The sequence below is a fragment of the Carcharodon carcharias genome, chromosome 1 (assembly GCF_017639515.1).
Source record: "Carcharodon carcharias isolate sCarCar2 chromosome 1, sCarCar2.pri, whole genome shotgun sequence".
NCBI classification, from domain to species: domain Eukaryota; kingdom Metazoa; phylum Chordata; class Chondrichthyes; order Lamniformes; family Lamnidae; genus Carcharodon; species Carcharodon carcharias.
Genome location: NC_054467.1, coordinates 75753720 through 75781231, shown reverse-complemented (window position 1 = coordinate 75781231; position 27512 = coordinate 75753720). Strand labels below are relative to the sequence as shown.

At 42.7% G+C, this 27512-nt stretch overlaps 1 protein-coding gene across 2 annotated transcripts in view; it reads left to right on the top strand.

Moving 5' to 3' along the window:
• sorcs2 (sortilin-related VPS10 domain containing receptor 2) overlaps positions 1 to 27512 on the top strand; it is a 698208-nt gene that overhangs the window by 634415 nt on the left and 36281 nt on the right. For both annotated transcript variants that reach the window (XM_041197348.1, XM_041197339.1), the window contains exons 19-22: positions 15470 to 15656; positions 16668 to 16801; positions 16901 to 17024; positions 18633 to 18745. In XM_041197348.1, coding sequence (XP_041053282.1) covers positions 15470 to 15656; positions 16668 to 16801; positions 16901 to 17024; positions 18633 to 18745 — 558 coding nt within the window. The remainder of the gene's footprint in view (positions 1 to 15469; positions 15657 to 16667; positions 16802 to 16900; positions 17025 to 18632; positions 18746 to 27512) is intronic.

Below are 27512 nucleotides of genomic sequence, written 5' to 3'. Positions count from 1 at the left end.
TGTATCGGGTGAGGATAGGATTGGGCTTTACAGTCGAGTAGCTTGCTGACACCTAGTGGCAAGCTCATGTGTAAATAATGGCTACTTGAACAAGATACTGGAGCTGCAGATGTTGCCCATGGGGACTGTAGCCTGGTGAAGAGTCAGTACCTTCAGGAGAGAGGGAACCGAGGAAAGATTGACAGAAAAAGCTGATAAAACGACTATAAAGGCCTCTGCCTCCATGATTGCATGGCTGACACCAATCGTCATTTAATTGAACCCTTACTTCTACACTGGCTTAATAGTATACTTAGCTTCAGATCAGTACATTCTTAATTGATCACAGAATGAAAATATATCAAATCTCATCCAAGTGGCTAAATGGTGCGTGCAATTCCACTACAGTCAGGCCAACTAAATTCTTGTTCCTGATCCACGTGAATGCAAATGTTCTGTGGTAATTTCCATTTTGGAAGCTTAGCTCATGGAATATTTTCATTGAAGACTATGCTAGCCATTGGTACAATACAAGTAACTTAGCCTTTCAGAATATTTTACTTGCAATTGTTTTCCCACCCTGCTGAATGTTTTGTGCTGAGGCACAGTTCGACAGGCCATGGCCCTCGAATACCTCAATGAGTTGTCTATACAGTGTTGGAGGCTCTTTGTTATCACGGGTCCTATCATCCACTACCCTGATTGAGATTGGCTAGTTCAGCACAGAACAGAGATCGATCCAGGAGCTGTCTTATTCGAATGGTGCAGTGCTACATGTTCCAGTATGTTCACCCAGCAAGTCATAATTGAGCTTAAGTTATATAACTGTTCTTTAACAAATGAATCAAGTAACTAGCTGTAAATGGAACGAGGCTAAAACACCATTATCATAATACTTTTTTTGAAAAATGCATTTTATGAAAATTGGAATCCAGGAGTCTTGGCGGTCAGTTACTATGCTGGTTCCAGCCCTGATATCTTATCTCCTAAAGGTGATTGTATGGAGCGCTTTTGACCATTCATCATATGCACATCTATTAGTAAAGCAGAAAGTGGTTGCTCTCAAGCACTGAATTATAGGGCAGAATCGTCCCAGAATTGTCCAAAGTGCGCAATAGTAGATGTGAAAAATGACATTTTACCCGTCAGTTGCAATGACGTGTTTTCACGCCATGTTGTCTGCTTCCCTCCTCATTAATTATGCAGCCAGAGTGTAAACACTGCCTCGGTGGCGGGCGGCCTTCAAATCGCCCGCCACACTGTTACCTCACCGTTTCATCACTCTGGTTGCCATATCTAAAATATAGCCGCGCACACAGTTCTCGATGCTTACAGCCCAGGACAGTTTAAAGAATAGTTTAACGACTCGTCACTGGGATGCCTTTTTGAGGCCTGCCATGAAGTCCACCACCCCCGCTGTGGCCGCAGGAGGCTCAGCAATCTCACCACTCCAGTTTGAGAAGTCAGTGCTAGTGCTGCACAGAAGAGGTTGGCCATCCAGTGCAGAAAGAGAATGAATGATCTCATCTGTGCCACCAGGGTAGGACAGTCATATCATCACTCTAAACTCACACACTCACAAGCCCATCATACATGCACTGGTATCCCACTCACTGCCAGCTCAAGGGACATCATCACTCATTCTCTCATATACACCCTCACAACTCCATCTAGCCTCATCTCTTCTGGAGACTGCCTCCTCAGCCCTCATCATCTTGAGGCCACTTGCACAGATCAATATGTACCTCCACACACACCCTGGGACACTACCCTTCCCCAGAACAGCCCTCGATCTGCAGCCTCTTCCCTTGCTTGAAACCACTTCTCCCCCTTCCCCAAGCAAGCTCTAGCCTTGCAGCTGATGAAAAGCGACTCCTCCCTCAAGGCTGACCATGTAGATAGAGACCTGCCCATGAGCACCCCTAAAAGTGATGTGGTGCTGCCTGTGAAGCCTGGCGCTGATAACTGCGAGTGCTGCCTGAGGCAAGCTAGGCAAACAAACCTTGAGGTCCCGAGAAAGTGCAGCTCATCAGGTGCACGTTGCTTATCTACAGTTGTGAAACACATCAGCGTGCAATCTCACTGACGTGCCCGGATGATCCAGTGTGGAGGATTGGTTCCGACAATCAGAGTTTGTAATGCTATGCAGATGTATTAAAATGATGTTCCTAATGAGCAGTGGTGGAAAAGGCAGCCTGCCATTGACGGGTGAAGCGGACGATTGCAAACTGGTTTCACGACGTCGTGAAACTGATTTTTGACCTGCCCACTCCATTGTCCGCTCATGCCCGATGCCAACGGAGACGGAAAATTCTGCCCATAGTTTTACTTTATTTATTCATGGGATGTGGGCTTCACTGGCTAGGCCAGCATTTATTGCCCATCCCTAATTGCCTTTGAGAAGGTGGTAGTGAGCTGCTTTCTTGAACCGCTGCAGTCCATGTGATATAGGTGCACTCACAGTGCTGTTAGGTAGGGAGTTCCAGGTTTTTGACTCAGCAACAGTGAAGGAACGGTGATATATTTCCAAGTCAAGATGGTGAGTAGCTTGGAGGGGAACTTCCAGGTGGTGGTATTCCCATCTGCCTGCTGCCCTTCTTCTTCTAGATGGTAGCCGTTGTGGGTTTGGAAGGTGCTGTCGAAGGAGCCTTGGTGAGTTCCTGCACTATATCTTGTAGATGGTACATCCTGCTGCCATGGTGCATGAGGTGCCAATCAAATGGGCTGGATGGTATCAAGCTTCTCAAGTGTTATTGGAGCTGTACTCATCCAGGTTAAGTGGAGAGTGTTCCATCATACACCTGACCTATGTCTTGTAGATAGTTGACAGGCTTTGGGGAGTCAGGAGGTGAGTTACTCACTGCAGGATTCCTAGCTTCTGACCTGGTCTTGTAGCCACGTATTTATATGGCTAGCCCTGTTTAGTTTCTGGTAATGGTAACCCCGGGATGTTGATAGTGGGGGGATTCAGTGATGGTAATGCCATTGAATGTCAAGGGGTGATGATTAGATTCTCTCTTGTTGGAGATAGCCGCTGCCTCGCACTTGTGGCGTGAATGTTACCTGTCAACCCAAGCCTGGATATTGTCCAGATCTTGCTGCATTTGGACAAGGACTGCTTCAGTACCTGAGGAGTTGTGAATGGTGCTGAACATTGTTCAATCATCAGCAAACATCCCCACTTCCAACCTTATGATGGAAAGAAGATCATTGATGAAGCAGCTGAAAATGTTTGGGCCTAGTTCCTGAGGAACTACTGCAGTGATGTCCTGGAACTGAGATGATTGACCTCCAACAACCGCAACCGTCTTCCTTTGTGCTGGGTATGAATCCAACCAGCGGAGAGATTTCCCCTTGATTCCCATTGACTCCAGTTTTGCCAGGGCTCCCTGATGCCACACTCAGTCAAATGCTGGCATGATGTCAAAGCCAGTCACTCTCACCTCACCTCTTGAGTTCAGCTCTTTAATCTATGTTTGAACCAAGGCTGTAATGAGGTCAGGAGTTGAGCGACCTTGGCAGAACCCAAACTGAGCATCAGTAAGCATGTTATTGCTAAGCAAGTGCCGCTAGATAGCACTGTTGATGACCCCTTCCGTCAATTGACTGATGATCGAGAGTATACTGATGGGGTGGTAATTGGTCAGATTGGAATTGTCCTGCTTTTTGTGTACAGTACATACCCGGACAATTTTCCACATAGTCGGGTAGATGCCAGTGTTGTAGCTGTACTGGAACAGCTTGCCTAGGGGTGCGGCAAGTTCTGGAGCACAGGTCTTCAGTACTATTGCTGGAATATTGTCAGGGCCCATAGCCTTTGCAGTATCCAGTGCCTTCAACCATTTCTTGTTATCATGTGGAGTGAATCGAATTGACTGAAGTCTGGCACCTGTGATGCTGGGGATCTCTGGAGGAGGCCGAGATGAGTCATCCACTCGGCACTTCTGGCTGAAGATTGTTGCGAATGCTTCAGCCTTATCTTTTTACTGACGTGCTGGGCTTCTCCATAATTGAGAATGGGGATATTTGTGGAGCCTCCTCCTCCAGTGAGTTATTTAATTGTCCACCACCATTCACGACTGGATGTGGCAGGACTGCAGAACTTGGATCTGATCCTTTGGTTGTGGAATCACTTAACTCTGCCTATTGCTTGCTGCCTGTGCTGTTGGGCACGCAAGTAGTCCTGAGTTGTAGCTTCATGAGGCTGACACCTTACTTTTAGGTATGCCTGGTGTTGCTCCTGACATACCCTCCTGCACTCTTCATTAAACCAGGCCTGTTCCCTTGGCTTGGCGGTAATGGTAGAGTGAGGGATATGCCGGGCCATGAGGTTGCAGATTGTGGTCAAGTACAATTCTGCTGCTAGCCCACAGTGCCTCATGGTTTCCCATTCTTGCAAGATTTGTTCAAAATCTATCTCATTTAGCACAGCAGTGCCGCATAACATGACAGAGGGTATACTCAGTGTGAAGACAGGACTTCGTCTTCACAAGGAATGTGCGGTGGTCAGTCCTACCAATGCTGTCAGGGGCAGATGCATCTGTGGCAGGCAGGTTGGTGAGTGTTGTGAGTCCCAGTTGCATGCTTGTTGCGGGGTGACCGAGTTGGTACTTTAGGTAGAGTAGTTCTGCAGACACTTAGGTGGAAAACATCCTGTTTATTTACAAGGTACTCAGGAGCTATACGTGTGCTTCTGCATCAAACTCTATCTACATACTTCTGCTCACTTGCAGTCTACTGACTTTAAACTAACCATTAACTAATTACAGAGTTAGCCCATGCTACACCACTACACAAGATCATGTGATCTTCCTTTATAATATCCTTCTTAAAGGATGAAACCATAGTTACCACATCCCTCCGCCTTTACTTAGAAACATATTTTTACATTTACACTTACAATCTTTTCAAAATAGCAAATTATTTGCACTGCTAAGTAATTTACAAATTCTATCTTTCTGTGGGTTTCCATTTGGCGTGTAGAATATCTCAGCTCTACAACTTCATTTTCTGGAGTTTTCTGAGCATCAGGTTCATCGGTGGGTACCTGTAGATTTCTGAACTCTTGTAGCTAGAATAGGCACTTCAGACACATCTGTACTAGGTTGAGTTCTCGCAACAGGAAACGTTGACTCGATCATGAACACTGATGCAATCATTTCTTAATGATTTGTCTCTCTCTTCCTCAAATGATCCACATGTATCCATGTGACTCGGCTTTCCACCTTCATGTGGTTAGACAGGGGTCTAGTCACTGCACTTATTTCACCTGGTAACCACTTTGGTCCTTCTCCAAAGTTCTTCACATATACCATGTCTCCCACGGTAAATTTTCTGTCTCGACTATGCCAGTTGTGGCCAGTTTTCTGACTTCCTTGACTCCTTTCCACCTTCCCCCCCTAAGTGCGGCATTACTAAGCTCGATCTTGTTCCGAGACGGCGTTTCATTAATAATTCCACAGGTGTGACACCTGTTGTTGTGTGAGAGGTGCTCCTATAATGAAAAAGAAAACCTGCTAGCTTTGTTGCTAGGGAATCTCCAGTTAACTTCTTCATGCCAGACTTGAACATTTGAACTGCGCTTTCAGCCTGTCCGTTTGAAGAAAGGTGGTATGGCGAAGTTTTCACAAGTGATACCGTTGAGGCTGATAAACCTTTATAACTCAGCACTCTTAATTCTGTGCCGTTATCCGACGCGACCACTTCTGGTAGTCATTGATAGGAAAACTTTGACATAGCTTTTCAATTGTAGCAGAAGACGTTGGTGACTTCACCTCATATATATCCATCCATTTTAAGTGGCATCAGCAATGAGCCCCTGAAACATTATTCCCATGAAAGGTCCAACATAGTCAATGTGTAATCATACCCATGGTCGTCCTGGCCACTCTCAAGGGTGTAATGGAGCTGTTGAAGGTAACGTTAGCAATTGCTGACATTGCACACAATTCTTCACTAAGCTCTCTATTTCTCGATCCATTCCAGACCTATGTACAATAATATAGTTGTATGCTGCCAGGATCAGGGCCTATTTGTGGTTTTGTGTCTTCTTTTGATGGGCCTTCTTCATTTTAACACTGACACTAATCTTGGCCTTCTTTTCGACTTCTGTATTGGCCAGTCTACTCTTGGATGCAAGCTCGACTTGAGTGAACTCAGTGGTTGAGTCTCCCAGAATTTCATCATCTGTCTGCTTCTTAGAAAATTCTGCAACTTTTGACTCCAAAACCTCTTTGGCTTTATGTAGCTGATTCTTCAACTCTTCAATCTCTTTGTGTTCATTTTCTGTCTCCTGGAAAATTGAGCATTGTTGTGTCTTCTCTGCCAACTCATCCTTCAGTTCATTCAGAGAAGTGCTGAATTCTTTCTGCTTCTTTTCATACTTTTCCAAAGGTACAAACTTTGACCTGAGGGAATCTTGTCATGTGTTTCAGCAGGTTTTCTTTTTCCTTTCGGAGATTGCACACCTCATCTTGAACTCTGCCAGTAAGCATGGTCTCTTCGACTTCCTTTTGCTGTTCTACCGTGTTCTGACTTAAGAAAGCCTGCTTCTCTTCAGGTTGTTGAGTCCTGGCACACTCCTTTTTCAAAACAGGAACAGTTTCAGCTTCCTTTTGCATCCTCAGTGACCAATCAAGGTTGATTTCCCTCAGCCAGTTTTGCCCTAGAAATCTTGGTCCTCTGCCTCTCAATACCAATACTGATCGTTTTACCGATTGACCGTAAGACATAGGAGAAGTAAGCCATTCGGCCCATCGAGTCTGCTCTGTCATTCAATGAGATCATGGCTGATCTGATAATCCTAAACTCCATTTTCCTGCCTTTTCCCCATAGCCATTGATTCCCTTACTGATTAAAAATCTGTATATCTCAGCCTTGAACATACTTAACGACTCAGCCTTTATAGCCCTCTGCGTTAAAGAATTCCACAGGTTGACTTCACTCTGAGAGAAGAAATTCCTCCTCATCTCTGTTTTAAATGAGTGACCCCATTACTCTGAGATTATGCCCTCTGATCCTAGACTCGCCCTCAAGGGGAAACAACCTCTCAGCACCTACCCTGTCAAGCCCCCTAAGAATCTTATGTTTCAATAAGCTTGCCTCTCATTCTTCTAAACTCCAATGAGTACAGGCCCAACCTACTCAACCTTTCCTCCATACCCAGAATCAACTTAGTGAACCTTCTCTGGATTACCTCCAATGCCAGTATATCTTTCCTTAGATAAGGGGATCAAAACTATTCACCGTATTCTATGTGTGGTCTAACTGGTCTGAAGAAGAGTCATACAGACTTGAAATATTAACTCTGTTTTTCTCTCCACAGATGCTGTTAGACCTGCTGAGTTTTTCCAGCATTTTCTGTTTTTGTTTCAGATTTCCAGCACCTGCAGTATTTTACTTTTATATTTTCGCAGTCTAACTAGTGTCTTGTATAGTTTTAGCAAGACTTCTCTATTTTTAAACTTCATTCCCTTTGAAATAAAAGCCAACATTCCATTTGCCTCCCCTATTACCTGTTGAACCTGTATGTTAGCTTTTTGGGATTCATGCACAAGGACTCCCAAATCCCCCTGTGCTGGAGCCTTCTGCAGTCTTTCTCCATTTAAATAATATTCGGCTTCTCTATTCTTCCTGCCAAAGTGCATAACCTCACATTTTACCACATTATATTCCATCTGCCAAGTTTTTACCCACTCACTTAACCTGTCTGTACCTCTCTGTAGACTCGTTGTGTCAGCTTCACCACTTGCCTTCCCACCTATTTTTGTGCCATCCACAAATTTAGCGATAGTACATTCACTTCCCTCATCTAAATCATTAATATATATTGTAAGTAATTGAGGTCTCAGGACTGATCCCTGTGGCACTGCACTAGCTACAGGTTTCCATCCTGAAAATGCCCCCCTTATCCCAACTCTCTGTCTTCTATTAGTTAGCTAATCCTCTATCCATGCTAATATACTACCCCTAGCACCATGGGCTCTTATCTTATTAAGTAGCCTTATGTGTCATACTTTATTGAAAGCTGCTTGGAAACCCAAATATATTACACCTATTGGTTCCCCTTTATCTATTCTGCTTATTACCTCCTCAAAGAATTCTAATAAATTTGTTAGGCATGATTTTCCCTACATGAAGCCATGCTGACTGTGCTTAATTAGATTATGTATTTCTAAATGCTCTGCTATTACATCCCTTATAATAGACTCCAACATTTTCCCAATGACAGATGTTAAGCTAACTGTCCTATAGTTAACTGTTTTTTGTCTCCCTCCCTTTTTGAATAAGGGTGTTACATTGGCCATTCTCCAATTCTCTAGGACTTTTACAGAATGTAAGGATTCTTGGAAGATTACTACAAATGCATCCACTATCTCTGCAGCTACTTCCTTTAATATCCTAGGATGAAACCCATCAGATCCAGGGGACTTATCATCCTTTAACCCCATTAGTTTCTATAGTACTTTTTCTCTGATGATAGTTATTGTATTTATTTCCTCCCCCTCTTTTGCCCCCTGATTATTTAGTATTTTTGGAATGCTATTAGTATCTTCTACCGTGAATACAGAAGCAAAGTATTTATTCAACTCTTCTGCCATTTCCTGGTTCCCCATTATTATTTCCCCAGCTTCAATCTCTAGGGGGCCTATGTTCACTTTGGCCCCTGTCTTCCTTTTTATATACTTAAAGAAGCTCTTACTGTCCGTTTTTATATTACTTGCTAGTTTACCCTCAAAGTTCATTTTCTCCCTCTTTTTTATTTCTTTGGTCATCTTTTGTTCGCTTTTAAAACCTTCTCCTCTGGCATACCACTAATCTTTGCCACATTGTATATTTTTTCTTTCAATTTGATACTGTCCTTAATTTCCTTAGTTAACCATGGTTTATCCCGTTCCCTGAATCCTTCTTCCTCATTGGGATATATCTTTGTTGAGAGTCATGAGCTATTTTCTTAAACACCTGCCATTGTTTCTCAATTGTTTTTTCTGCTGAACTGCTTTCCCAGTCCACTCCAGCCAACTCTGCCCTCATTCCATTGTAATTACCATTATTTATGTTTAGAGGGGCCCCTGTAATGAATAGTAACTCTACTTATGCCTTTGACTTGGATTTCTTCACCCATGTAAGTTTTTAATTTGGCAACACTTTCTTCCAAATTTAATTTATGTTCACCATAATTCAGGTATTTGAAAATGTGTTCACCAGTTACTATAGTGGAAGCTCCTGTGTCCACTTCCATCAGAATGGATCTGCCGTTCACTTTTACTGTTATATAAATTAGTTCTGTCCTACCTTCAAAGTAAATAATGAATAAATATCTGAATTTGTTGCTTCAGGCTCTTCTACACTGTTAATCTCACTGGGTTTTCTCTTTTGCTTGAAAGTTTGCCTGATTCTTTCCTTACATTGTCTCATTATGTGTCCATTTCGATGATGATAAAATCATTTGATTTTTTTTAAACAGCCAATCGTTACTAGTCTGCTTTTTTCCACCTCTGTTGCCGTTATTCTTTATTTTCGCTGCTGAGTCAATTATTTTTATTCTTCTGCTAGCAGTGGCTGTTTCCTGCTTCTCAACAGAGTCTTATATTTCCCCCGCCCTTTTTGGCTGGGGCATCCCACCCAATGTGGAGTACGGCGCCATTTTGCACTACCTGTATGGTTTTTGAATCCCTTACTGCATTTTCCATGGCCAGTGCTATCTCCAGTGCCTTCTTAAAATCCAAATTTATTTTGAACAGCAATCTCTTCTGAATTGTGTCCTCGTTCACGCCGCAGACAAAACGATCTCTGAGCATATTGTTTAAAAATGTTTTGCTAACTGTTTCAAACTTGCCATATAACAAGCAACTGCCTTCCCCGGGACTCTATTCCTTGAATTAAACTTGAAGCATTGCATCGTTACCGAGGGTTTTGGCTGGTAATGACCCTTCACGAGGTCCACCAATTCATTGAAGTTCTTAGAATCTAGGGCACTGGGTGCCATCAAACTTTGAATTAAGCTGTAAGCTTTATTCCTACATGTAGATGAGAGGATTGCCCGCCTCTTCTCTTCCCCCATAATGTCGTTCGCTTGGAAATAGAACGTAAGGCATTCAATATAATGAGACCAATCGCCCGTGGCTGGATCAATTGGATCAACTTTCCCGAATTGTGGTATGCTTTGAGGGTATTGCGTCGATGATTTGAATGGAAACTTCTACTTATTCCGACCGTGCGACGTACAGCCCAATTTCGATTCTTTTGATTTCCTCTGTGATTTTACTCTCAATGCTAGTTCGTTGTATCTTCCTTCTATCCTCACTTTTTCCTTGTTGCCAGTTTGTTGCATCCTCGCTGCAAGGGATCAAAGAATATGGGGAGAAAACGGGAGCAGGCTATTGAGTTGGATGATCAGCCATGATCATAATGAATGGCGGAGCAGGCTCGAAGGACCAAATGGCCTACTCCTGCTCCTAGTTTCTATGTTTCTAAGTTTTTTTTTGTCTCTGCTTTATCGTCGTCACCAGTTTGTTGTGACTTGAGTCCCAATTGCATGCTTGTTGCTAGGTGATCGAGTTAGTACTTTAGATAGAGTAGTTCTGCAGATACTTCTTGGGTGGAACATATTCTGTTTATTTACATTGTACTGAGCAGCTACACATGTGCTTCTACACCAATCTCTATCTAAATACTTCTGCTCACTTGCAGATTACTAACTTCCAACTAACAACTAACTAACTACAGAGCTAGCCTGAGTTCTCCACTATTGGTTACCAAGATCATGTGATTTTCTTTTTTCACATTCTTGGATAAAACCAAAGTTATCACAGTGAGGTGAGGTCAAATATGTTTTTCCCTCTTGTTTGTTCCCTCATCGCCTGCCACAGACCCAGCCTAGCAGCTCTCTCCTTTAGGACTTGGCCAGCTCAGTCTGTAGTGGTGCTACCAAGCCAGTCTTGCTGATGAACATTGAATTACCCCATCCAGAGTACATTCTGTGCCCTTGCCACCCTCAGTGCTTCCTTCAAGTGGTGTCAGATGAGTACTGATTCATCAGCTGAAGGGGGATAGTACGTGGTAATCAGCAGGAGATTTATTTGCCCATCTTTGAACTGGTGCCATGAGACTTCGATGTTGAGGACTCTTGGATTCGACTTTGAGGACTCCCAGGGCAACTCCCTCACGACTGTATACCACTGTGCCGCCACCTCTGCTGGGTCTGTCCTGCCAGTGGAACGGGACAAACCCAGGGATGGTGATGGTGATGTCTGGGAAATAGTCATACTCACAGAATCATATCTTACACACAATGTCAGGCTGTTGCTTGATTAGTCTGTGAAACAGTTCTCCCAATTTTGGCACAAGGCCCCCAGATGTTGGTGAGGAGGATTTTGCAGGGTCAACAGGGCTGGGTTTGCTGCTTTCATTTCCGGTGCCAGAGTTGATACTGGGTGGTCCGTCCATCTGGCTTCATTCCTTATTGGCTTGTTTTTAACTGTTTGATACAACTGAGTAGCTTGCTAGGCCACTTCAGAGGGCATTTAAGAGTCAGCCACATTGCTGTGGGTCTGGAGACATCTGTGGGCCAGACCAGGTAAGGATGGCAGATTTTCTTTCCTGAAGGACAATAGTGAACCAGATGCATTTTATATGTTTTTTTAAAGATAGTTTTAAAACTCACTCAGTCTTCTAGTTTATGTGAACAACATATTCCCAATTTTTGAAAATGTTTTTTAATTGAAAAGTATGGAGTAAACCATATGTTTGGTGTCCAGTTATTAGGATTCAGGTTTACCTTTGTGACCCTGAGCTGAGCTTATTTAAACATCCTCTTTATCATCCTCATCCACCTTTGTAACATCAGCTGGGTACATTTTGATTATACAAACGAAACTCTCATCCAATCCTTTCTCACCATCTGGCTGAGCTTCTCTCGCACTCTCCTCACTGCCTTGCTGAGCTCCATCTTAAAACAAACTCCACATACTTTAAAGCTGACCCATACTCTGCCCTGTCCTCATTCGTTTCTCCATGCTCTAATGAATTGACTTAAAGTCTGAGATTTCATTTGTAAATTCCCCCTACTTCAGAACCTCACCCAACTCTCCCTTCCAGCTCACACTGTAGCCGTCTGAGGCCACCCCACTGAGTGTTTTCCCCTTTTTTACCATTATTGGACTTTAACCATCACTGCCTGGCACTTTGAAATTCTTTCCCTCAGCTACTCTGTCCTGCCAGGTCTTTCTCAAAACCTATCTCTTCTGCCACATCTTTTGTGTTTTGTTCTAAATTCTGCTTGGCAGCCTCTTCTAAATCACAATGCCTTCCTCCTCATTGTGAAAATAATTCCAGAGCAGGCTGCTCCTATTTTCTAAGTTTCTATATATTTGCCACATTACACCTATGTGTATACAAGTGTGGTAATCAGGAGACATGTAATTTGCAATACGAGTGTAAAGTCTTGGCAAATTATTTCTTTACATGGGAAATACAGAGCAACACATAATTTAATGACGCCTAGTCTATTTCCTGTTTTTTCCACCCTCCAGTTTTCTTTCCTTGTTTTTGAAAATTTTTGACACATATTGGCAAATGATTCCATGGACACTTAACATCCTTCTGGCACCTCTTTCATTTTTTCAAGTGTGAGACTCAACAATGAGTGTTGGAAAAGAATTGAACTGCATGGTTATCCATACGTGTTTACTTCCAGCAGCAATTGTTGAGATTAGGACCGGGAACCCTGGTTGAATTTCTCCCTCCTCCTTAGCCCAGGGACACTGAGAGCAATTACCATGCCCCCTGACAGAAACCAGCTAAGTCAGTAGACTGGCAATTAAACTTCAGTTTAACAAAGCTCCCCTAATTGCTGGGATAGGGGAGCAGAATTGACTTTTCAATAGCTGGTGCTCATTGTAGCCATTGTTTTCTGAAAATCCAGACGAAATCCAGCGTTGAAATCCTGACAGAAATATGTGGAAATTAGTGCAGTAATATTCATATGGAAGTGTAAATTTCCAATTTGTGCCAGGAAATGGAACCAATTACAGAGTGCTTTTAGCATCAGCTGTAGCTCTGACGTAAATTACAGGAATAAAATCAAGCGCATGTGTTAATAAGCTCACAGCTGCTACCTTTGATTGTCGCTGTCAGTAAATACATATATTTTATAATGATTGCAACATTCTATTAATATCCCCAGAATGAGCTAAAGATTCTAGCATTGGATGTTTAGTTTGCTCTGTCACTGTACACAGTGACAAATGATGGGAAAGTTATTAGCCCTACTTGTGAGAATGTGGCATCATTGAAGCACAGCACATCCATTTCACTCTGGATTTCTGATCAGTAATAACTTTCCATATATGGGTGTTGTCTCTGTGGTTGAATATGTGTATCAAGCACTTAAATCTCATTGGGGAAAAAAAACCCTTCAATCAATGATAAATTTACAACGAACAATTTAACCTATCAATTTGGAGCAGGCCATTGATCAGCTGGGGATTAGAATCCAGTAAGCACTTCAAAGTGTGTAACTATAGACATCTGATAGCTTCAAACAAGGAAATCAGGGTTGTCCTTAATGAATCTGATAGAAGTTCAGAACAAACATATTGGGGGGTCAGTATTATAGTTATCCAGGAGTTAGAAGTAGTTTTAATCCTGCTAACGTTTCCTAGCGTAATTACCCATCGTAATTACCCTTCGGAAGTTTGACTTTCTGGGCAATTCCCATGTATTCCTTGCGTGGGGATATCTAGGATATTCCCCAGCACATAATCTGGGGTACAGCACGCTCCCCCCAGCCACCCAGGAACAGAAATTCTGGGCCACATTTCAAGCTAAAGCTTATCAAGTTTACGGCATCAAGAATTCAATTAAAATAATTTGCTCCCAGTCTAAGTCTACTCATGCATAAGATCCCTGTGATAGTTATTCTGATCCGTGCTCCTTAATGCTAACACAGAATGACAATGTTGGGGGGAAGCATTTTAAAGCATCATCACACTGTTACATCATTAATATGGTTCACCTCTTGACACTCAAGGTCTATTGGCGTAGTGGGTTTATGTGATGGGCTTTCAGCTTCACAGTTAGGCTTGAATCAATCCAAACTGATGGAATAGTAGTCTAAACTCTAATTTTTGTTGGGTCTGATATCAAACGCATTTGGAACAACATCAATCTAATTCCTAGTGGGTGCATCCCCAGAACAAAAGTTTTCATAATTGGACTAAATTGTTTTTGAGTTAGCAGTTATGAGGAAATTTCACAATGGTGCACTCTGAATGCTCTTCTGGGCTTCACACTAAGACACTTTGCTGGAGCCAAGATAGAGCAAGTTTTGCCCAGATCTAACTTGTAAATGCTTGATGCTTGCAGTGCAATAAAAATGCGAAAGGTGTTCCCTTCCTTAGGATTAATATCTGCCAACTACATGAGCGCAAAAGGCACAGAGAAACAAAAGTAATAGAATAATAAGCACATCAAATGTATTTTTCTAATAAGATTTTCCAAAACTGAGTTTTCGTCAATACAAAAGTTAATGGGAAAATGTTAGTATGATTTCTTTGCAAACAGCAATGACTAGTTATTTGTATGATCGTGTCAAAAATAACATGTTGCAGTGTCATCAATATGTACTTTATATGCAGGAGGGTTATAATTCCATTTTTGTCAGATTGTCAGAATTATTGTCAGATTGTGGACCAATTGAGTTTGCAAGGCTTTGGAAAATTTGAAACCCACAAATTTCACATGGAATCTTATAGAACAGGCCTTTCCACAATTGGAGAATCATGTCTGATGCTGTTTTTGCTCCAGCTAAGAAGGCAGGTTACAAATTAAATGGAAGAAATGCAGCTCATTGCCTGCGAGTGACATCATTTCAAAGAATTTTGTGTTTCCGTTCAGATGCTTCTTGCTGAACAGTCTGGAAGCAATCTGTATAAAAGATAACATGATCTGTTTTCCCCTACTCCCCTGAAGCTAACTGTTGTTAAGATTCAGTTCCACAGGCACCCATAGCCTCCTCATATCTTGTCTCAGGTGATCATTCTCCATTTCTGAGCCAAGAGCACCAGGAGGCTATTCATCTATGGAAGGCTTCACAACTGAGCTCAATTATGTTGTCACCTGACAGAGGGTTGTTGCTTTGTTTTCAAGGCACCCTTGGATGACTCTTCCCCTCCCTAGCCTAGGAATGCTAAGGAAAATTGTAATGCCCAGCTAAAATCAGCCAACCTAAGAAAGATCAGAAGTTGAAGCTTCCAGTTCCTACGCCTTGGCACTAGTTCCGGATATACCTGTATTCATTAAGCCATCAAGTAGATGTGCTTAATGGGACAAGGAGTTATAGAATGCTTACAGTAAATATAAGATCCAGTTACTTAATTGGGACTTTGGAACTCATGAGGGATCAGGCCTGCTGGACTCATAAAAGCTATACTGAAGGTCTTTTTGAACAATAGTACTTGATGATCTTTTGTTTCTGTCTTGTTGTTAGGGTGATACGTCAAACACAAAATATCAGGTGGATCTTGGAGATGGTTTTAAGGCCATTTATGTCAACCTCACACTGATGGATGAACCAATTCAACACAGATATGAGAAACCAGGAATCTACCGTGTCTCTGTGAAAGCGGAAAACATTGCAGGGTCTGACGAAGCAATGGTTTACATTCAGGTCAACTGTAAGTTGGTGCAATGCAGAAATATAGTAAGAGCACTGTACACCCAATAAAATATGTGTTGGCATTATTCCCCAAGAGAAGTTTGGGGATGGATTTTTGTAAAATTCGTGACAATTTCCCCACATATTCAAGGCCGTCAACATACTGTCTGTCATAGAATAGTTTTGCAGAGGCTTGACATTAAAGTAAAAGGAAAATAACCAGCCAAGTTGAATTTGCAGTCTTCCATCTTCAGGAGTTGAAACTTTCATATTCAGGAGGGAAATGTCTGCTTCTTTGTTTATGCATGTCTGTGTCTATGCTTTGTGTGAAGACATAAAAAAATTGACAACCTGATGTAATTCTTCAGAGGAAACTAAAAAGACAAAACCCCAATTGAGTGTATTTGGCTATAATGTAATAGGGACATTGGTTTTATTTCATTGTGTTTGTTATTTTAACCTTGTTTGTGCTGTTCATGAGAGCATATGCTCCACAGCTTTTAACGTAGTAATGCAAAATGAAAAAGAGAGAATCTGGAACCAGGATTATTACCAAATAGAAGTGGGGCTTGAGAATTTAGATTGTTAAGGATGCACTTGCATTATGGGATAGAATTTCCACAGGGGTTCCCCAAAAGACTGCCAAAGAAAGAAAGAAGTATTGATATGCAGAGGACATATGATTAGCTAATGCTGGAAATGGAAAGTTAGCTTGGGTTAAAGCACATTGGTGAAAAGAATGGATGGAACTTTATGTCAAACTTACTTTATGTGCAACGTGGGAAAGTGTTACAATTCCCAAATGAGTCCATAATTTTCAGAATGTAATTTCAGTGTTTATGTAACCAAAAGAAGTGTAATTTGAAAGTTGAAAAAGTAATGCAAATCTCAGTTTAACTGTGTGTAAAGTATTGGAGTGTGTAAGGTATTGGATGAATATATTTTAAAGTAAAAATCTTGTAGAGACTGATAAATTGGGTAGCATTGTGTACAGATGTTTTACTAAGACAAAGGCACTTGGTCTCCTCAGCACCTCTCCAGGTTGTGCATCTGGAGGCACTACCAGTGATTCGCAGGAATCAGCAAGTGAATCTGACAGCATTAGTGCAGCCCAGCAACTCCAACCTCACAGTTTTCCAGTGGTGGCTGGGGGACAGCCTTGAGGTGCGTGTCACATTGTACATATCCAGTTAATAAAATTATGAATACTATTTAAAACAATAAGAAGATAATATTTCCATGTTTTTGAACCATTCTTTGCAGCCTCGTCTTACCCTGGAAAACAGTCTTATAACCAGCTTTAGTGAGAACGGTCAGATTAAAGTTACAGTCCAGGCCTCATGTGGTAGTTCCATGGTTCAGGATTCTAAGGTGGTGAAGATATTTGGTAAGAAACTCAAAGTATTTCTTTGAAGTGAACCTTTATCCAGACAATTGTTCACATGATGTATTACAGTGAATGATTGGTAAAGTTTTGAGTGAAGATCTTTTGTAGTACTTAATAATGCCTGCCCCTTCATCAGATGACACATCTAGAGAGGCCATGTTATTGCCTGGTTAATTTAGGGATTCGCAAGGCATAGTTTGAAGGAATTAGTTGTTAGAGGATAGCTGCTAGGTTACCCCTCTGTTTAGAGTTCTGCCAGGACTGCACTTCTGGCAGCCCCTCCTGATCTACCCCAGAACCTGACATGTTTCCTTGGATTGGGGATCAGTCATTATGTAAAGCAGGTTCTTGGTAGGATTCCCACCATCATCAGAGATCCTGTCAGTGTGAGGGTGAAAAATTCAAGCATCAGAATAAGTAGCCAGGGATATTAAAAGGGCAGAAACACCAGAACAAGGCCAACTGTCCCACTGAAAGCCTCTTTTCAGACAAGGGCCTTCAGCAGTTGAGCGCCTGATACTACATGAAAGAAGAAGAGGATGCTATAAGGCTTTCTTCTCCATGAAGAGATTTCAAGGCTTTTACTGCTGCTTTCCAGGCTCCACCACTTTCTTGTGCGTAAGTGGCAATAGATGGAATGGACAGAAAGCAAATCCTCCAGGTATCTGGCCCACTCTTCCCCTCTGCCATAGCATGTGACAGGTGGGGATGGAGTAGCCAATGGTGGTCCAGGCGAAGGAGGTCCAGTTGGACTGGTGGTGTGGGGTAAGCATTGTCTATTAAATTTTCTTCCATTCTCTGCTGTCATCCTGCCCAATTTCAGATGCAATTGCAGAGGAGTTCTGCGCTACAGTTTGCACTAAATAACTTACTGAGCCTTTAGAAATTTGCCAGTCAGTTTGTGCCTCTTTCATACGGAAGAATTAAGAACTGAGGAAGCTGATTACAACCGTTTCAAAAAAGTTTTCACATTAATTCATAAATTCCCTGAACCTGGGATTCCAATGGGGTACTACACTCAAAGACAATGCAGGATAGGGAATCGGCTTTGCAGCCCTGTAGCCCTGTCGCAAATTACACTCCCTTGGAGCATGGCTGCCCACGGATTACTAAATATATTCTGCATCGTCAGTAGGATAACTGTCCTATTAGCCATGCAGATAATCTCTAATAAAATATTATGTCACCATTTAATATTAGAATTCTGAAGTTGTGTCCTAGAAAAGTATTTAAAGGGACTACTTCACAGCTGGTTTCTAGATTACAAAGGAAGAATAAGCTGAATAAACCAATGCATAGTCTCAGTATTAATGGATGGGAAGCTATGAGGTATGCGGACACAAATTCCTGATGCACAGCTGGGTGAGAAAGGCTTTGTACTTGGAGCGTGTATTTGGAAAATTGCTCCTTAAGTGATGCAAATATCTGTCAAAGTGAATCATTGCATTAATAAGCATCATGTCATCACAGCAGAATGGCTCTTTGATTCTTCACCAAACAAAAAGTTTACCAAAATAATTTTCAAGCAGAGAATAACCTTTAAATGGTTTTAATAAATGTGGCATCAATCTTTCCTACAGTTCTAGTATAAATGCATTGATGTTTCAGATCAGTTGGAAGTCCTACCTCTTGAATTTTCTCAGAACATCGACAGTTACAATCCTAATGTACCAGAATGGAGGGAAGATATTGGACAAGTTATATCGAGGATTTTAGCAGAGGTATTTGCTAATAAATAACCTATCTATACTGGAAATCACACATTGCGATCGTTGATGATTATGTGATAAAGTTTGCAGACTGTGAGGTAGATTATCAACATGCTAATCAAGAAATGAAAATTGAAATAAAAAATCCAGCAATTTCTATAATGGACAGTCGATCCACATCGACAATTTTACGCTCAGACAGCAAGTTAAAAATTTACCCCAGTATGTCAGATGCTGGGCTATCTCGCTGCTGCTGTTTGTTACAATTCTTCCAGGATGAAGTAACAATTGAAACGGTTAAATATTTGCACAGTTATTTTGCATATTTTAAGCCTATTTTCACCTGTCACTACACTATCAAAGTCAGTGCAAGTGTCTTGTGGACTAAATTGGTGGATTTTTCTGTCTCACGATGTGTTGACTATTTTAATTAAGGCTACTATGACTAAGAATATAACAACTTAAGAATAGGTCTTTCAGTCTATGCAGTTAGCTCTGGTCACAGAATCAGAGTTTACAACACAGGAGGACATCTAGCCATTGTACTGGCAATTTGGAAGAGCTATTTACTAAATTCCATTCCCTTGCCCACTTCCCATATCTTTTCAAGATTTCCAGTTCACAGAATCACAGTGCAGAAGAAGCCCTTCGGCCCATCGAGTCTGCACCGACACGTGAGATACACCTGACCTACCTACCTAATCTCATTTACCAGCACTTGACCCATTGCCTTGAATGTTATGATGTGCCAAGTTTATAGATTCATTTTAATTTTTTACTTGTTCAGAACTCACATCACAGTCCTCCATGGTGATTTGGAATTTCCATTTAAGCACTTGAACTGAGATGACATTTCATTCAATCAGTTCTCATATAACTTGATATCATTGTAAACTTGATGTTGTGACTCAGGATTTCCTCTTCTACCGGAAGCGGAAAGATTCCGCTTTGACCCTAAACCTTTGTCCTGATTGAGCATCAGTTACATAAACATATGCACTCCACCTCAGTTCAAAGTGACACCTTTTCCTGCCATTTTTCAGATTGCTCTAGCACCCTTTTCCCCTCTGCTTATGAATTTACAGTGGCACCTTATTCCCTTTCACCTGTTTGTTCACACTGGCACCCTTCTCCCCTTCACCCTCCTGTTCACACTGGCACCCTTCTCCCCTTCGCCCACTTGGTCACACTGGCACCTTTCACCCACTTGTCACACTGGCACCTTTCTCTTCCTCACTCGTTCACACTGGCACCCTTCTCCCCTTCACTCGTTCACAATGGCACCCTTCTCTCCTTCACCTGCATGTTTGCACTCCCACTCTTTTCTCCTTCACCCACTTGTTTACACAGGCATCCTTTTCCCCCTCACCCACTTGTTCACACTGGCACCCTTCTCCTCTTCATTCGTTCACAATGGCACCCTTCTCTCCTTCACCTGCATGTTTGCACCCCCACTCTTTTCCCCTTCACCCACGTGCTTACACTGGCACCCTTCTCCCCTTCATTCGTTTATGCTGGCATCCTTCTCCCCTTCACCCACTTGTTCACACTGGCACCCTTCTCCCATTCACCTTCCTGTTCACACTGACACCCTTCTCTTCACCCACTTGGTCACACAGGCACCGTTCTTCCATTTGCCTGCATGTTTGCACTGCTACCCTTTTCCCCTTCACCCACTTGTTCACATTGGCACCTTCTCACTCCCCAGTTCATACACTTACCCTTCTTGCCCCTCTCAATCCATACAGGCACCCTACTCCCACTTGTTTAGTTCACACTGGTGCCCTTCTCCCCTCATTAGCACTTCTGGCTCCTGCATGATACTGCTGCGCATGAAATTTAACCTAGCCATGAAATACAGCTCTATAACATCGCTGATGCTGACACTAGGGAAGCCTAAGGCTCTCAAATGCTATGATGTTTCTGACTGTTTATCATGACATTCAGTTTGGCCCATGTACAGATTGTGTGCAAGTGAGCCATGCGCACACTGGAAATGCGTAAAATGGGCAGATAGTAATTCCAAACAGCCTCTAATGCTGATTTGGTGCGCAATCTACCATTTTGGATAATGCAGGTCCTGATAACATCTCTTAATCATTCCCAACTGAACATGCATTCAGTTGCATAAGGGAACACCCCACTCCCATTCAACCCGACTAACGCTATTTAAAGGGTTAACCATGCAACCTTCAGATGAGGTGCCTATTTACATTGTTTGCTAGTGCAGCATAATTGGAAATACAGTGTTGTTTGTTATTGGAAGGGTTCTGCAAACTTAAGTGGTACTGGATTTTGACAAAAAGATCAGAGGAGTTAAAAGGCCTATCATGAGAAAACTAGCTTCATTAATGGGAGCTATAGTTGCAGTGTACCTTGAGCTGTAGCAAGGAAATGGAGAACAGGCAGCAGAGAGGGGAAACTGTGTGTAGAGGGAGAAGAAAGCGGCCTTTCAATAGAGGGTCTATTTACCAAGCGTCTTTAGGAACCACTTCTCACCCCTCCATCTCAGCCTCAATAGTGCATTTGGTGCCTGTTTCACCAAGGAGGTGAACTGTACTGCACATTTTGAACTGATACATAGCAGGGTGAGTAAAGATCACCACAGCCCTAGTTTGCTACTCCAGTGAGAGCAGCCAACATTAGTAACATCTCACAGTTCACCATCTGTCACTGCATCAGGGAGGTAACAGAGGCCCCCTACAGAAGGAGAGAAGGACACAGTGTCTTCTCACCGACCAGAGGGAAGCAGGAGGAACAAGTACATGTCTTTGCCAGGCTAGCAGGATTCCCAGTGGTGCAGGGTGCAATTGACTGCATGCACATAGCTATGCAAGCCCCCTCAGTAACAGAGATGTTCTTCAATTGCAAAGGCAACCACTCCACTATCTAATTTGGCAAGGGTGTGCGAACCAGGAGGTAGTATCAGAGAAGAATACCAAGGTGTACAGAATACTGGGAAAGTTAGATGGCATTAGAACAGGAAATAGTATGTTATTAGGTGGAGTCAGAATGAGGGAGAAGACAGTAAAGTCTAAATCAGGGTTTCTGTGCATTTACATGAATGCATGGAGTGTGGTAAATAAGATTGGGGAGTTACAGGTGCAGATTGCCATGTGGAAATACGATGTTGTGGTTATAACAGACACCTGATTCAAAGAAGGGCAAGACCGGGTATTCTGGATTCCTGGATACAAGGTGTTTAGGAAAGATAGGAAAGGAAGAAAAGGGGGAGGGGTGGCAGTACTGATTAAGGAGACCATTGTAGTGCTGGAGAGAGAGGATGTCCCAGTGGGGTCAAGGACAGAATCTATTTGGCTAGACCTAAGGAACAAAAAAAATGTGCAATTACATTGCTCATTATAGTCTATAGGCTGCCAACAAGTGGGAAAGATATAGAGGAATAAATTTGCAAGGAAATTAGGGAGCTGCAAGAATTTTCAAGTAGTTATAATGAGAAACTTAATTATCCAAATGTGGACTGGAATAGTGGAAGTGTAAAGGGCAGAGAGGGGCAAGAGTCCCTAGAGTGTGTCAGGAAAATTTTCTTCAGCAATATGTTTCCAGTCCAATGAGAGGGGAGCCACTGCTGGTTGTGGTTCTTGGGAATGAGGTAGGCCAAGTGGATCATGCGTCATTAAAACATTTAGGGGACAATGATCATTGTATCAGAAAATTTAGGTTGGCTATGGAAAAAGACAAAAAATAATCCAGAGTAAAAATAATTAACTGTGGGAAAATGAACTTTAATGGGGTAAGAATGGATCTGGACCAAAAAAATAGGAATCAAAAGTTGGCAGGAAGAACCTACCTGAACAACGGGCTACCATCCAAGAAGATATAGTATCTTCACAATAAAGAGAAAGATAGGGTAAACAATTCCAGACCTCCCTGGATGACGAAAGAGAATAGTAATCAAGGCCAGGATTTTCTGGCTCTGTCATGGAGCACTCGCCACGGGAGTTTCGGCAACTCTGCCAAAAGTCCATTGACTTTCAGCAGGACCGGATGGTACAATGCCACACAACAGACCTGTGAGCAAAGTCATAGGTTATGGAATAAAAGAGACAGTAGCAACATGGATACAAAATTGGTTGAGCGATAAGAAACAGAGTGGTGGTTAATGGGTGTTTTTTGGATTAGAGGAAGATTTGTAGTCGAGTTCCCAAGTGGTCAATGTCAGATCCTTGCTCTTCCTAATATATGTTAATTTACTAGGCCTTGTACAGGGCACACTTTCAAAATTTGCGGATGATACAATACTAAGAGGCATTGTGAACTCTGAGGATGTTAGTGTAAAACTTCAAAAGGACACCGACAAGTTGGTGTAATGGGTAGACAAAAGGTAGTTGAAGTTCAATGCAGAGAAGCGTGAAGTGATTCATTTTGACAGGAAGAACACAGAGACAGTATAAAATAAAGGGCGCAACTCTAAAGTGGGTGCAGGCGCATCGGGATTTGAGTGTATATGTGAATAAGTCATTGAAGGTGGTCGGACAGGTTGAAAGTGCAGTGAGTAAAACATACAGCATCCTCAGCTTTATTAATAGGGGGATGGAGTACAAGGAGGTTATGCTAAACTTGAAAAAAACACTGGTTCCACCTCAACTGAAGTATTGCGTCCAGTTCTGGGTGCCGCACTTTAGGAAAGATGTGAAGGCATTAGAGAGATTTTTAAAAATATTCTTTCACGGGATGTGGGGGGCCACTGGTTAGACCAGCATTTATTGCAGAAAAGATTCATGAAAATGGTTTCAGGGATGAGGAACTTCAGTTATGAGGATAAATTGGAGAAGTTTGAGCGAAAATTTAATGAAGGTGTTCAAAATCATGAGGGCTGTGGAGAGAGTAGGTAGGGAGAAACTGTTCCCACTCATGAAAGGATCAAAAGCAAGAGGCACAGATTTAAGGTAATTGGCAAAAGAAGCAATGGTGACATGAAAAAAACCTTTTTCACACAGTGAGTGGTTAGGACCTGGAATGTACAACCAGAGCCCGGTGGGAAGCAGGTTTAATCGAGGCATTCTAAAGTGATTTAGGTAGTTACCTAGAAAGGAAAAATGTGCAGGGTTATGGGAAGAAGGTGGGGAAATCACACGATTGATCATTCAGAAAGCCAGTACAGACACAATCGGCCAAATGGCCTCTTTCTATGCTGTAACAATCCTGTGAATGCCTGCTATCTTAGCACCAGCCATGATGTATTCATCCTATAGCTATACTCACCATTTTTGGCCCACCATGAAGAACCAGAGCCTGGTTATTTATGACAAGGGATAACTTCTATACACCTGACTAATGACTTGCCCCACATCCACACCACCACACCGTCCAAACACACAACCATAGGAGAACAGCACACCTACAATGAGGGCAATGAAGCCACCGGGAAGGTCAGGGAGCAAACCATCAGCGTCATGAAATAAAGGTCCTACTGCCTGGACCGCTCAGGGGAGCCCTTCAGTACTCACCAGAGAATTTCTCCAAGTTCCTAGTGGTCTTTTGCATTCTCCACAACCTTGCTATTATGAGGGTGCACCCCTTGCCAATAGGCCTTCAGAGGACATCTCTGATGGAGGAAGGGAAGGAAGGGACGAGGCAGCTGAGAGCCCTTCGCTTAGGATGGGTTGTCTGTGAGCACATACTCAGACTTTGATTCCCCAGAGATTTCAACCCAACATCACCAGTGTTCCACAATGCTCAATCTTTCAAACTCTCAAACTCACTGCTACAGACCATCACAGTCTCCTCTTGGCAAAAGTCTTGAAATATCAGCCACAGCAAAAACCATTCCATATGAATGTTATCCAACAGCACTTCATATGATACATATATAATTGAACTACTCATCCTGGTGCATTCTGTTAGTGCCTGTCTTCTATTTGCCTTTGCCTGTACTTGTGCTCCTACACAGTGCTATCTCTATGACTGATGAAAGCTGCTGACTTTCACTGGTGGAGACTGCAGGTATCATTGGAGGACACCCTCAAGCACTTCTGGGACTTGTGGGCCTGGCTTCAAACTGCTCCATCTCAGCTTGGGTGACAGCAGCTTGGGCTGGCGGGCTGAAAGGCAGCAGCAAGGGCACTGGTGGGAGCATGAATGATTTCATCTTGCAAGAGGACAGTAACATAGTGCACCACAGAACCATGGACGCTCCCTCAAGGCAGAACCTCAGCAATTCAGTTATCCATTAGAGGATAGATTGCTGGACTGCCGTAAGAGCCTGCAAACTCCTTGAGCACTTTGATATCCATAGTTATGATGGCAACAGTCTAAGCTTGCATGGCACCAAGTTGGGTTTGCATGGCAACAAGCATGGATTTGATGACCTTCGTCTGAGCTTCCACTGCAGCACTGAGGCATTGGGTGGCCTCTGCAACGTTGGAATAGAATATGAGATGACAGCCACCAGACACTGGGTCTGCAAGTGCTGTCCTGGAGCTGACCACTATTTGACCAATACTGCTGGAAATGATGGGTTCCAAGCTCTGCACACAAATCTTTGCCAAATTGAAGCTGAATTCCTCCATACTTCATGACAAGTGACAAGGAGTCGGTCACAGGCCTCCCAATGCATCCAGTATCTCAGTGTGCATGCCCTTCAGCATTCGCCTGTACACTACCCAACCAAAATCCTCTGCAGCAGAACTCCTCTGCTACCTTCACCTCTAGTGAACCAGCACATGCACCATCCTTTTCCACTGGCATGGCTACAACCCACTCATACCCTGTGACTCACTACATTCTGATCCCAGGTCTGTAGCTCCCCTCTAAGGTATGTACAGTACCAGTATCAGAGCTGGAAGTGTCACATTGAGTGACAATGCTTATTCAGAGGGCTGGGGTAGCTCTCGTGCTTAAGGTTTTGGAGATTGACTATTACCCCACCTCTACACAAGGTTGGAGCGTCTAAGAACATAAGAAATAGGAACAGGAATATTGAGCCTGCTCCGCCATTTAATAAGATCACGGCTGATCTTCTTGTGTTTCAATTTCCACATTCCCATCTAACTCCAATAACTTTTGATTCCCTAGCCTAACAAGAATCTATCCACTTCTGCCTTAAAAATATTCACTGACCCCCACCTCCTTCACCTTCTGAGGCAGAGAATTCCAAAGTCGCACAACCCTCTGAGAGAAAAATTTTTCCTCATCTCTGTCCTAAAAGGGCAACCCCTAATTTTAAAACAGCGCCTCCTAGTCCTGGATTCAACCACAAGAGGAAACATCCTTCCAATGTCCACCTTGTCAAGGCCATTCAGAATCTTGTATATTTCAATCAAATCACCCCTCACTGTTCTAAGCTCCAGTGGAAACAAGCCCAGTCTGTCTAACCTTTCCTCATAAGACAACCCACTCTTTCCAGGTATCAATCTAGTAAACCTCCTTTGATTGCTTTCCACTCTTAATGTCACCATTAGCACCTGCTTTAGCGAGTACCACCACTATTAACAACCCTTTGATCTTTTGTTTATGACATTTTTTGCAATCTCTCCTTTGCCTCCACCTAACGTTGGCTTTTTATCCAGCTTCCACCACCCCCCCCTTAAACAATATATATTTCACCACATTTCTACTTCCCTTTAGCTCTTAAGAAGAGTCATACAGACTCAAAATGTCTTTCTCTCCACAGATGCTGTCAGGTCTGCTGAGTTTTTACAGCATTTTTGCTTTTGCTCCTCCCCCACTGTCTGCTCAGTCCCATTACCTGCCTCACAGTCAGTCACACCCTCATGTCCCTCGCTGCTTTCCAAAACAGATGACCCTCTTCTAAGAGATCTGACTATCTTCTCGAACAAAGTATCCACATATTTCTCTTCCTCCCTTATTTGCGCAGTGTCTGCATTTTGACTTCCAGATCAATAATCCTGATCCGAAATTCCTCAAGTTGATTATGCTTCCTGCAGATGTGTTTGTCATGGATCACCTTGGCGTCCAAAAGCTCCCACATCTCACAGCTGCAACATAACACCTGTCCCGCAATTCTAACTTATGTTATTTAGTTAATTTACTTTCATTACTTTCTTCCTATGTATGCCACAATTTACTGTGTTTATTGAATGCTGACAGCTAAAGGTTATGTGCTTCTTAACTACAAGGTATGTGTTTTAATTGTTTGTTTAAATTACTTTATTTTTATTGCTTTTTAAAAATCTTTATTGTTTGATTTTAATTTTAAAGTTTTCAAATTTTGGTTTATTATTTTAAAGTTTTAGTTTACTCGCCTATCCTAAGCTGGTTTCTCCCACACTGACCCTTAAACTGAGCACTTACCGGCCAATCTACTTACTAGCTTCCTGTGACGTCACAGCTGAGTTTTTTTCTTTTTCCCAGACCGCAGTTTCTCAACAGCTGAAACAGCGAAACAGTGTGCTGCTCAGCTCCCGCCTGTCTCCCGCAGGTCTGCTCCACTCCGACTCCCAGCAAGGTACCCAAACTCAAGTCCCCGCCACTCTCCACGCCCTTTACAAACTGAAGTCCCTTCCACTCTCCTCGCCCTTTACAAACAGAAGTCCCGCCGCTCTCCTCGTCTTTTACAAACTGAAGTCCCCACCACTCTCCTCGCCCTTTACGAACTGAAAACCCTGCAGCTCTCCTCGCCCTTTTACAAACAGAAGTCCCTGCAGCTCTCCTCGCCCTTTACAAACTGAAAACCCTGCAGCTCTCCTCACCCTTTTACAAACAGAAGACCCTGCAGCTCTCCTCGTCCTTTTACAAACTGAAGTCCCTGCAGCTCTCCATGCCCTTTTACAAACAGAAGTCCCCGCCGCTCTCC